A 13,086-nucleotide genomic window follows, 5' to 3' on the forward strand; every position below is an offset into this window, starting at 1 on the left:
CAATCTTAACATTAGTACAATGTTAACACTGCAAAATATGACACAGCAGGATTGTTTATTGTTGTGGGCTTTGTATAGGGAGAGGGGTATTTGTTCTAAAACACAAGTGAGACTAGTGCAAATATAACAAATAGGTTGTTGTCTTACCTCCAAACCACGCTGGCTGAGTTTTTTTCCCCCATAAATATATGGTCATTTTCCGACCGCATTTTAATAAATTGAGCTGCTGTTCCTTGCTCCATAAAATAAAACTAAATATTAACACAAGTTTTGCCTCAAACCACCTGACAAATGAAGCCATGCAGTGGTAACGGAGTTAAGTTCAAGTTTTTAAGAAAGAAAAACATGTGGCTTTTAACTCTTGTTTCGCTAGCTATTTGAATATATTAAAACACTATACTTACATTTATATGTGAATTTGCCGGCCGCCACAAAACTCTCACCCGCCATATTTTTTTAAATAAAAATCCTGTCGCCACCAGCGCGCAATGAATTATGGGGTAGGGTAGGCCATGAAGGATCCTTTTGATGTATCCTTCATTTTAAGGGGAAACGAAGGGTGATTTGAAGTCGCTTTTGAATCGGGGTAGCCTTCGTCGCACCGCAATTATGCAATCGGCCTTCGAAGGGTGCAGCTTTGAATTGGGACAACCTTGTCGCGCCGCTATGACGCAATCGGCTATCAAAAGGACGCAGCCTCCGAATTTGGACATACCTTATCACTTGGGAATAAGGTCTCTAGTGTTCCACTAACCTACTGCACAGCATTAACTAAACAGACTCCAGACAATGCCTTCGAATATGCTTTAATCACTGCTTTAATATTTTTTTTTTTTAAAACAATAATAAAGAAAGAATACCACAAGTCAAGTGTAAAGACTTTATTTATGTTATTCTCCTGGACCCTAGACCTGGGAACTAAAACTTGTTACACACTAATGACATTTAATTGTTCTTTCTCGAGTGAATCCTCATGTGGACTTCAAGGTGTCCTTTTTGAGTGAAACTCTTTCCACACTGAGAGCATGTGTAAGGCTTTTCTCCAGTGTGAACTCTCATGTGGACTTTAAGGTTTCCATGTTGTTCGAAACTCTTTCCACACTGTTGGCATGTGTAAGGCTTCTCTCCAGTGTGAACTCTCATGTGGACCTTAAGGTTTCCATGATGATCAAAACTCTTTCCACAATGTTTGCATGTGTAAGGCTTTTCTCCCGTGTGAATTCTCATGTGGACTTTAAGGTTTCCATGTCGAGCAAAACTCCCTTCACACTGGTGGCATTTGTAAGGCTTTTCTCCAGTGTGAATTCTCATGTGCCTGTTAAGGCTTCCTTTATGAGTGAAACTTATTCCACACTGTTTGCAGGTGAAAGGGCTCTCTCTAGTGTGAACTCTCATGTGGTAATTAAGGTTTCCTTTTCTGTTGAAACTTTTTCCACACTGTTGGCAGGTGAAAGGTTTCTCTCCAGTGTGAATTTTCATGTGTCCTTTAAGGTTTCCTTGTTGATTAAAACTGGTTCCACACTGAATGCAAGTAAAATAACTTATAGTTCCTGTCTTTTGAGCTTTTTTTCGTGTGAAAGTCTTTTCAGTCTGTGAGCATTTAAAAGATTTTTCTCCAGGAATAAAATCATGAATATTCTCATATTGATCTTTCTCTGCATTGAGTTCTTCCCTCTCCCATTTCAGTGCATTGAGTTCTTCCCTCTCCTCTTTCAGTGCCATTAGGTCTAAGGTGAAAAAAAAACACACAAAATAAGTCAACCCCATTTTAATCGCACAAAGAAACAGACAACAAAACATTTAGATATATAAAACAACAACATATATGCTAGATCCTGTCCTACAGAGTTTAGCTCCAACTAGCCCTCCAACTGAGCAAAAGTTAATCTCATGGATTTTTCTATGTAATGATTTCTATGTAATGCATCAAAAGAGCAATAAGAAAACAAGTGCAAACAGACCTGGAATGCAACACAAAAGCCAAATGCTTTCTGACATACATCAGAGCCCACAAAATATATCTGTATTTGTAAAGCAGGTTAAAGGCAGAACAACATCATCAGACAAATTATGGCAGCACCTATGACAATATCCCACCATATCCAGGAGTTTCCATTAGGTTTGGGGGGTGGGAAACGATGGGATGAATTAGGCCCTGTACCACCTGCTTCCACAGATATGTAACAGTGGACTTACCGAACTGGCACCAAGCATTACTTAGACAACATAAACATAACACAGAGTTTTTAAATGATCTGCCCAACTTGAGGAATACACAATGCCATCTAGATATAGTTCACAGAGGGAAATTCCTGTTAGAACAGTGTTCATAAGGTGTTGGAAAGTTGCCGGAGCATTATGAAGCCCAAAAGCCAGGACTGTATTTTAAAGAAACTGACTGGGAGTAACAAATGTACAAATTCAGTTAAGATTTTAACCCCATCGTAGTACAGAAACTGTACCTAATAAAGTTTTTGGGATCTGATCATTGCTACAACCAGGGTCATTCACTTGTCCAAGTAAAAAAGTTACTTGTCTGTAAATAATATTTATTTGTACTTGTTGTTGTAAATGTAATTTATTCTGAAGAAATATTTTCATCAGTGTTCTATCAGCTCTTACTTAAACATATTTGTAATATTTGCCCCCCTTAAATTGATTTCCAGGGCATATTTGGTCCCCATCGGTCCATGTCCCCTCTTGGGCAACATAGAACTAAAAGCATGTTGGCATTTGTGGACAAGCACTAGCATGATTTTAACTTTGTGTAAAGTTATTACTTTGTGTGACTGATTATTAAATGTCATAAAAATGAATGCCCATTTGTAAGTAGGATCTTCTCAGGTTCACTTAAAGGCAGCATTATTATTTAGGTTTGTTCTACTTGAAGTGCTGTGCAGACCAATCGGTGAATGACATCAAAGTACAGCAAGAGCGATTAAAAAGCATGCGCATACTCCAATCCCTCTCACTTTAAGATCGGTCTGCACAGCGCCACTTCAAGTCGAACATACCTTTTGTCTGGTCATGTGATCTCAACGTGTCTGTACACATGAGGCGACCCGCTCCATGTCAAATAAAACCACTTTAATTAGTAATGTTACACACACTTATTTGACATTCTTCAAAAGATTTCATTCATTTCTGTAGGGCTGCACATTTTAATAAGGATCAAATGACTGAGTTCAGCTTTGAAAATAAAACAAACCTGTTTGTTCCTCAGTTTCTTCTTGTTTCACACTGAAGACTTCTTCAATCTTCATGTCTTCACTCTCCTCTTTAATAAACGCCATCTTTATAATAGTGTTTTACGTGGATCTCAGTCGCTTCACCCGGAGTTTTTCTGTGTGTTTGGACAATATGTCCTGTTTAGGATGAGAATAATTAAGAAAGAAAAAGAAATCCACATGAAATTCTCTGGGTGCGCTCAATTAGCTCCTAGTTTAGTAGTCAGCGCACTAGTTAGGGAGTCAGTCAGAATGAGAGTTAAAGGATTAGTTCACACAAAATTGAAAATTCTGTCATTAAGTACTTACCCTCATGTGATTCCAAAGTCACATGGATTACTTGATTGATGTCTTTCCTATCATTCTGGACCATGAATGTGTAAATTGCATTGCTCCCAATGGAGAGACAGAAATCCCTCAGATTTAATCAAAAATGTCTTCATTTGTGTTCCGAAGATGAACAAAGGGTTTACAGGTTTGGTACGACATGAGGGTGAGTAAATGACAGAATTTTCATTTTTTGGTGGACTATCCATTTAAATGGCCTAATTATCCAAAAAAAAAAAAAAAAAAGAAAAACACACACAAACCTAGCACTACAAATTAATAAAAGAACAGCATTTATTTTGAAAGTTCCTTTTTAGGTACTTATGACTTATATGTGACTCTGAACCACAAAAGCAGTCACAAGTCGCACGGGTATAGTTGTGGCAATAGCCAACAATACATTGTATGGGTCAAAATTATAGATTTTTATTTTATGCCAAAAATCAGTAGCATATTAAGTAAAGATCATGATCCATGAAGATATTTAGTACATTTCCTACCGTAAATATATAAAACATAATATTTTTTGCACCCTCAGATTCCAGATGTTCAAATAGTTGTATCTCGGCCAAATATTGTCCTATCCTAACAAACCATGCATCAATGGAAAGCTTATTTATTCAGCTTTCAGATAATGTATATATCTCAATTTCAGAAAATTGACCCATGTGACTGGTTTTGTGATCCAGGGTCACATATATGGTATTTAATGATTTGTGGATCATGTTTAATCGATTAGCCATTCATGAAAACATTTGATTTGTAAAAGTTGTCATTTGTTTTGACCAGCGTGTGTCGTTAGCAAGCGGTGGGAAACAATAAACTGATTCATGATACAGGGAGAGAAATGACACACACCTTTTCTGTTACTCATGTGCTTACTTATGTTTGATTAATGCATTACAATGTTACATTCAATAATATTGGTAACACTTTACAATAAGGTCTCATTTGTTAACATTAGTTAATGTATTAACTATCATGAACTAACAATGAGCAATACATTTACTACTGTATTTATTAATCTTTGTTAAAGGAGCTGTATGTAAGAAATCTATTTCAATTAATCATAAAATTGCCCTGATGTGTCACTAGACATTAAGAAATCATGTTCATTTCAAATACTTATATCACTGACAACAGTAGTATGGCTAGGATATTGTCATTTAAAAAGTGGACTTGCAGCCCTCAACTGATGTTGATGTTGTCATTTTGTGTTTTGGCCTGAGCGCCTCCCTCCACCTATCTACCAATCACGAAGTCAGTAGTGTTTCGGGATCCGGGTTGCCAGCTTTGCTCTAACCTAACCTACCCTAACTCTAGTCGGATAAAAATGTCTAACGTTACTAAATCAAAAAGACCTCGTTATAATTCAGAAATTCGTTGTGACAAAGTCCGAAATAAAACCAGAATTTGTATAGGAGATGCTTTTGAAAGATGGAGACGGCTGAAAACGGAGAAGAATTTGAACACAGACGCCAACGTTGCTAATTTTCTCCTAGACAGGTAAGATTCATCTATGCTTGGCTAACTTGTACTGGATGTCAATGGACATTTCATATATTCATGACAGTCGAACAAAGTTATGCGTGTTCAAGCAACGTAACGTTAGCTCACATGGACGTATGCATTTGCAATGCATTATAGGAGCCCGTTTCTCTGTCATTATGCTGAGACGCTGATGAAAACATTAGCACGACCATTATGGCAATTTGAAACGTAATTGAGACAAGCCTAACTTTACCTCTGAAAAAAATATTCGTCATTCGTTCTTCACGTATATCGTGGACTAAGTTACACATGCTGCAAGTTGACCTGTATGACCATTGCTAATGTAATTTAGTTACTCTAACAATATTTTCTGATGGGACTGAAAACAACCCTGTGATAGCCATTGGTGATATTGAATTTGTCCCGTGTTATAATTTCTGTGGCAAATGTTTATTCTGTTTTTAGCCTATAATATGACAAAAACTTTAGCACTTGTAAATCAAGGTTTTTTTTTCGTATTGAAAATTAAGGAAGTATTATTTTGTTGTTTAAGTCTATATGTTTTTTTGTTTTCTTTTACTATTATCCTTTTTTTTTTCTCAGATTTTTTTTTAATTGTAATTGTATTTATATGTTCAAAATAAAGAAATCAAATCAAATTAAATATCAAATCAAAAACGCTTATCTCTTCAGCTATTATGGCCCCAGCACCTCAACAATTAGTAATTTTTTAAAATAAGTAATTACTCATCAAAATATCTCTCATAAAGCATAAACACAATTAACAGAAAAAAAAAACTTACTGTGTACGTCTCGTCATCACTTGCCATTGGAAGCTCATTGAAGCAGCCTACGTTTCTGCTGAATCCTGCAGCTTATCTGGCAACCTCGAGTCAGGGGGGAGGGGGAGGGGATACACGGCTCTACAGTATTTTTAAAGTGATTGCAGTACCAGTTTTGTCCACAATCCTACATACGGTACCTTTAATGTTTGTAAAAATACAGTTGTTCATTGTTTGGTCATGTTAGTTCACAATGCATTAACTAATGTTAACAAATAAATGATTTTAATAATGTATTAGTAAATGTTGAAACTAACAGTAACTAAGATTAATAAATGTTGTAGAAGTATTGTTCATTCTTAGTTCTTGTTAACTAATGTAAACGTATGAACTCTTACCATATTTAATTTATTTTACATCCCTTGTAAAACTGTAAAATAGACTGAATGCTTTGTGTTGATTTAAACCCTTTAAATGCTTAAAACAAACCTTTCTTCAGCCAAATCACAGACACTGGAGTGTGGCGCAGCCTTATGACATCACACCACCAGACCAAAATAAAAGTCCTGTATAGTGCATGAAAAATGTAACTGGAAAGAAATGTACATACAGAAAACAAAGATAAAGTTTTAGGATGTCATAGGTCAATATCAAGTGAGTGTGAAGTTATAAATTGCAGCACAATTTTGTAAGTGGCTTCATTAATATATTTTTATTTACCTAATTTATTAACAATTATATAATACCATTTTGTATGCACAAAAAAAATCAACTGGTTTTATGAATTTATTTTTCTCTCTCTCTTTCATTAACTCACACACCGTGAGATCTAAGGATCCGTTGAAGACAAGTTAGTTGAGTCAGAAGTTTCCAAAACATAAAAAAAAATCTAAACTGATGCAATGTAGTCTTTAATAATATGACAATTTTTGTCAATTGCGCTCAATCCTGTTGCGTGTCCTCAAACTGGCAACCCACACGTCGCGTATAAGGTGGAATCTGGCGGGGGAAACAATGATCTCCGATATTTTGAATTTGGACTGCAGTACCCATTTTAACCATGTCATTCTTACATAATGCACTATTAACAGTTGGAGGAAAATGTAATTCTGGCAGACTTATAAATTTAAAATAAATTTAGAATACAGTTAAATAAATTTACTGTAAAAATTATTAAATAAGCAATAAATATGAAATAAACAATGTTAAAAACATCCGAAAATTATTGTTTTTTTACAGGAACAAAGTCCCTTTCCCTGATCAATGACCAGGTGCCTGGATAAGTTTTTTTCTGGAGAAAATTTAAAACCAGCCTTCAGGCTCTCCAGAAACAGCATCAACATGCTGGTCCAGATGTTGCCCCGTCCAAAAGCCCATGGATGGTGCCATTAAGTTGAAGTGCTGGTCAGTTTACTGGCTTGCCTGTGGAGCGTCCTACAGGGTCACTTCAGACACCTTCAACATGCCACTTGCAACTGTTTGCAGGACCGTCCACAATGTCGTGGAGGAAATGATGACCATCCTCCACAAAGTTATTCATTTCCCAAAACCAGAGTAGATGGAGGAGGTGGGGGCCGGCTTTCTTAAAATTTTACATAAACAGTAAACTTTTTTATCATACTGCAGGGCTCCTGGGATGCCAAGAGCGCATTTTTAGATGTGTACATTAGCAAGCTGGGCTCGTTACATGATGCCCTTGTCTTTGGTGGACTCCAGATTTGGCACTATCAGTGTTGGGAAGGATACTTTCAAAATGTATTCCGTTACAGAATACATGCCCAAAAATGTAATTTGTAACGTATTCCGTTACGTTACTCAATCTAAGTAACATATTCTGAATACTTGGAATACTTCCACATTGAATTGCTTTTTATAAGTGTAGGAATGCGGCCAAATCCTGCTTACTAAACAGTTCTGGTGTGTTTTTGTTCCAACTGGCTGAATGTGTTAGGCCCAAGTCTCCCTGAAAGTACAATATTTTTAAATTTGCTGTAGAGGAATAAAGACTATAAGGGTATGTTAATGCAAAAGATGTTTTGCTTGGTTAAAAAAAAAGAGAAGAATTGACCAATTTTCCTTTTCCAGTTTCTTTATTTACTCAGCTGTTAAAAGTGTGAAAATAGACAAATAAAATATTCTGTTTCTGTAAACCTTCCATAAAAAATGTCAAGATTGTTACAGCTGACTATATTCACATTAATGTTCTTTCTTTTAAGAATGACACGCTAATAATAAAACAGAAACTCAAACTGAATGTGATGATGGCAAAATAATATTATTTTTTTAAACTATGGCACCAAATATCATTTTACCCTCATGAAACAATGTTATATTGAAAAACCAACATTACTTCTTGGTAATGTAACAACAAAGGCTAGCAGCAAAAACCTATCCAAAATGTCAAAGTTGAACATAACATAGGGTGAAAAACGTTTTTTCTAACTTTTGCAGTAGGCATGTAAGGTGTTGATTTTATATGAATGTCAGGTGAAAAAAAGACCATTGGTTTTACAACAATGAGATTGCCAATTTACATGCATTGAATGCCTGTGAACCTAAAGACCAATATGTTTTGGTTGACTTGTCTGGATCCTGGAGATACCTCTGCACCTCTTCCTCCGCTGATGAACTTGTCATCTGTGTTGTCTCAAAAGTGAAGAAGTTTTCATCATCTTCTGGATCACCTCCAACTGTGGCATTTCCAGTGGTGCCGGCATCCTCAGAAGGCTCTTTATGAATAAGACGAGACTCTTGGACCATTGCTGTTTTCATGGCTCCCCTCTCTTCATCAGCAAGCCACCACAGTCAAAACTTTGGGATGGTGGAAGCCGCCATCCTTGCCTCATGGGAGGCCAACACCTGCCCAAATCGAGTGTCAATAGCTTTTATAACAGCTGAGAGGATGTGAGTTGAGAACTGCACTTGGGTCAACTTTACTGCTAACTTGGCATTTAGGCTGAGAATGGTGAGAACTATGTATCTAAAGTAACAATTCTTTTCTCCCTGGAGCAGGTTGATTGAGTAGGCAAGAGGTTTCAGAATGGCTGTGTACTCTTTTAGAAACATTGTCTCTTGATGGTGCAGTTTGGCCAATTTCAGTTGGTCACAAATTCCATTGAGCTGACTCTCAGTGAGACGACTCAACTTCTCGATTGCATGATACTCTGAGCTCCACCTAGTCACTGAAGGTACCAAACATCTCATTTGGGCAATTTCCTCAATTGCATCAGCAGTCTGATGAGCGATGAGCCTTATTCCAGATTGCAGCACATTTAGACATTTCACTTCTGTATAATTTTTGAGAAACACCCTGTGAGGCAGCTTTGTCAAGATCAGTCGTGGCAACAAGATTCAAAGTATGCGCGGCACATCGATGGTGAGGTGGCAAAAAAAAAAGTTTAGCTCCTCTTCCTCTTCCTGAAGAACTGCAGAGACATCAGCAAACTGCACATCATCTGTGCTATCCATCTCATCATCCATTTCACACCCTCCATATTCATTGAATGCCTTAACGAAATTGCTACCATTGTCAGTGACTGTGGCACTGACTTTGTCTTGGATCTGGAATTCTGCATAAATCTGACTAACTTTGGCAGCAATGACATCATAGGTGTGGCGGCCCCTTATCCTTTCACATGCCAACGCAGCAGACTTTCAATCTAATGTCTCTGGCTCAATCCAATGACACGTGATTCCCATGAAACTCCTATGATGAGCCGTCCATATATCTGCTGTTGTGCACACGGTTTGAACATCCTGAAGAGTTTCAGTAATTGCCTCCTTCATATTTTGAGATCCCCTTTCAATGAGCTACATCAATGTTTTTCTGCACATGGGTGTCCTACCCCCACTAATTCCTGCAATCATCTCACGGAATGAGGCATTCTCCACTAAGGAAAAGGGCTGCACATCTGCAATTATGAACTCAAGAACCAAGGAGTTTACTTTGGGTGATTGCTGAGGTGCTGCTGAGTGTTGCTTGTTTGAGAGGAGGTGGGGTGGGCATGGCACTTTGTTCACCACCATCATCTGATGCCATTTCTGCTCTATGCAAGACACTGGAATGCTTCCTCTAAAATAAAGAAAGACAGAAAGAGCACAAATTAATAACAGTGAAATTGTTTTAGCACTATCCTGAACACATTTTGCTAGCCAAGTGGTATGAGTATGCCATTTACTTATTTATTAAATCCAGGAAATGTGTTGATGAAACATTGATTCAAATCAAGATACAATTAATACAAAACGAAATTCACTTTAAAGAAAGGCTTTGTGCTTTCTGTTTTCTGTTTGAGGCCTCTGTGAAAGTAAAGCAGTCTTTTAGTGCTGCTTTCAGAGCGGTCACGTCGGAGAACCATCACGTCCGTAACATTGTTTTTTCCTCATAAATGCGAACACGAAAAATAAAATAAAATGAATATTTCATGTTCTGTGGAGAGCCAACCCTTCTTCATCCGGTGGGATACTTTGAATACTTTTGGTTTGCGCAGTGTAATTCACAGAAGTAGGCTATTAAAATATTTTGCTACCTAAAAGTTAAAGTTTTTTTGTCACGCATGTTTATTTCCCTCATATTAAATATAAAACGCATGTGTAGACCGATATTTTTCTAATATCTGGACACCTTTATTAAGGGAGTATGGATATATACATAGACGTTTCAATATATTGGTATTAAATGCATTTTCTGAGAATTTATATTTCAGGTTTTGACTGCAAATGTCACGCCCATAATGCTGGAATTGCCCAATTTTAAAGAATTTATCCTCAACTAGTTTTGTGGTGTAGGCCTACGGATTTTATAATTATAGTATTAGTAATTTAAAGATGTGGTAGCATTGGATCTAGACAGTTCTGCCTTCTCACACCGCAACATGTTTGTGGATCTGAGTGTCATCATGATTTCGGTTTCATATCATATCGCATATCGTTACAGCCCTGGTAGCTACCTGATATATAACCTGAACTATAAAATAGCAAGGTGACCAGTAAAACTACAGCAGATGACTAAACCTGGCTAATTTAAAAAAAATTACTTACTTTAAGATGCTTCTTCAGGTTGGAGGTGGAGTCTTTGGACGCTGAAAGGAGGCTGGTTGCTGGTAAGCAGAGGTTGCACTGCACAGTTATATTTCGTTCTCCCTCTTTCTTTAATGTAAAATACTGTTTAAATTTCCAAGATAGAGACGCATTCTTGCCCTGGCTCTGTTGTTTCGGCTCCATCTCTACCTCTAGCTCCCGCTGCTCCTCTTCCGACTCCATGTGACTGTTCACGCAAACCGTGCATTTTTTTCGTTTTCATACTGGGGCTTCTGGGAAATGCATGGAGTTGCCTTCATTTATTTAGAGACTGAATAAACTTTATTTAGAGATTGTGAAACAAGTATCCTCATGTAATCCATTGATTTCAACAATGTAACTGTATTCTAAATACCAACTATTTAAATTGTAACTGTAACGGAATACAGTTACTCATAATTTGTATTCTGAATACGTAACGCTGGTACATGTATTCCGTTACTCCCCAACACTGCCAACTATGCCCTCCTCTTATGACCAAAGAACAACATGGAACACCCAGATGCTCCTGTGTTCCCAAAACTCCCTACTGATGGTTCTATATTTTCCAAAGAGCTTGCACTTCATCCCACCTGTAGTTTGAGAGCCTAAGTGCCACACAGGAATGGGCAGCTATAATAAAGGAGTAATCAGTGTTCAATGTGGAAGGAACTGTGCAAGCCTATAGTGACCGCTAGCTTATTTTATGAGGTTTCTCATGTGCTAGGGGAGACACCTGGACAGGCTCAAGGGCGTAAAGCAAACTAGGGCAATGAAAACAGGCATTGACAGAAAACCTTAGGGTCATAAACTTTGTCATCAGGAATGGCACCAAGGGAGGATGTATCTGGGTGTACAACAAAACCACAAGGTGAGACACTCACATTGAACAGTTCAGAGTAACGTTCCAACACCTGAAACCCAAAAGACCTCACCTGGAGTTTAAGTTGGAGGAACCTACCTGTGTGGGCTTTTTGCCACATGTCCAATTTGCAAGTCAAAGTCTGATGTGCAGCTACACCAGATGGGTCGATATGTGGTATTCAACCAGCTTTGCCCCAAGTGTAGTTACAACAGGAAATGGCAAAGTCAGCCCATAGTCAGAAGAACACCCATCGGAAACCTTCTGTTATCTGCAGCCACATATTTTATTGGAGGATCATTCATCCATTGGTTTATCTGACTTCTGTGATGTAAGACAGCTAGCAGATGGTCAGTTTAGGCAGTCTGTCTTCTTCCTGACTTGGGCCCCGATTAGTCAAGGTTCAGCTCTAAAACTATAGGTGCGTCCCAATTCGAAGGCTACACTCTTCGAAGGCCGCGGTTTAAAATAATCTGATTGCAGAGACATTAAAACAGGGACACCAAATCCTGTCCCTGGAGATGTACCATCCTGCAAAGTTCAGCTCCAACCCTGAAAAACAACTGAAAAAGCTCATTATGATCTTCAGGAGCACTTGATAATTACAGAAAGATGTGGTGGAGCAGAGTTTAGGGGCCGTTTACACGTCACCATTTTCAACTAAAAATGGAAAACTTTTTAGCTTTTGAAAATGGATTTCAAAGTGCAAGGTTCTACAAACTATGCCTTTACAGTCTCCATGTAAAAAAACAAAACGTAAATTTGTAAAAACGGTGGTGTCATGCGCATTAGTGCTCAGTCTAAAGGTGTGGAGTTTCTCTTTACAGAGTGATATCGCCAACTACTGGCCTGGCATGCATAATACAGCTTTTTTAGTCATATTTGCAGATCCGTGAGAACGATGATTGCTTTGACAACCTTGTCATCTGTTTTTAGTACATCATTGTCATGTAAACATACCCTTAATCTGAAATCCGTAGGTAGATCTCCAGGAAAAGTATTAATAACCCCTGTGCTAAAAGATTAGGGTGTTTTACAGACAGGGCTTAGATTAAGCTAGGATTAGGCCTTGGTTCAATTAAGACATTCAAGCAGCTTTTATAAACATGCCTTAGAAAAAAAACATTGATGATGTGCATCTTGAGACAAAACAATGGCACTGACATATTTTAAGATATAAAATATGTTATACTTTCACTATACTTTCAGTTAAAACATCTCAAACATGCATTTTAGTCTGGGACGAGACCTAAGCCTTGTCTGTGAAACTGGGGGAACGGCTCTTGTCCAAAAACCTGCTTCAAAGTATTACTTGCATAATAAGGTATTGATTGAATAA

At 37.7% G+C, this 13,086-nt stretch overlaps 1 protein-coding gene across 1 annotated transcript; it reads right to left on the reverse strand.

Moving 5' to 3' along the window:
• Positions 1-867: 867 nt before the first annotated feature.
• On the reverse strand, positions 868-6,027 carry LOC308689878 (uncharacterized protein). Its single transcript, XM_081363957.1, has 3 exons — positions 5,849-6,027; positions 3,209-3,365; positions 868-1,727 (listed from the first exon to the last, which is right to left on the reverse strand). Exons 2-3 carry the CDS (start codon positions 3,291-3,293, stop codon positions 946-948), a joined length of 867 nt encoding a protein of 288 aa, XP_081220083.1. The 5' UTR covers positions 3,294-3,365; positions 5,849-6,027; the 3' UTR covers positions 868-945.
• Positions 6,028-13,086: the final 7,059 nt, after the last annotated feature.

This window comes from Scardinius erythrophthalmus (genome assembly GCF_964197995.2).
Source record: "Scardinius erythrophthalmus genome assembly, chromosome: 4".
NCBI lineage: Eukaryota > Metazoa > Chordata > Actinopteri > Cypriniformes > Leuciscidae > Scardinius > Scardinius erythrophthalmus.

Coding starts and splice junctions, on each gene's coding strand:
- LOC308689878 (XM_081363957.1), bottom strand. CDS start 3,293: ATGGCGTTTATTAAAGAGGAGAGTGAAGACATGAAGATTGAAGAAGTC. Junction 1,728..3,208: donor AGAAACTGAGGAACAAACAG/GTTTGTTTTATT, acceptor TTTTCACCTTAG/ACCTAATGGCACTGAAAGAG.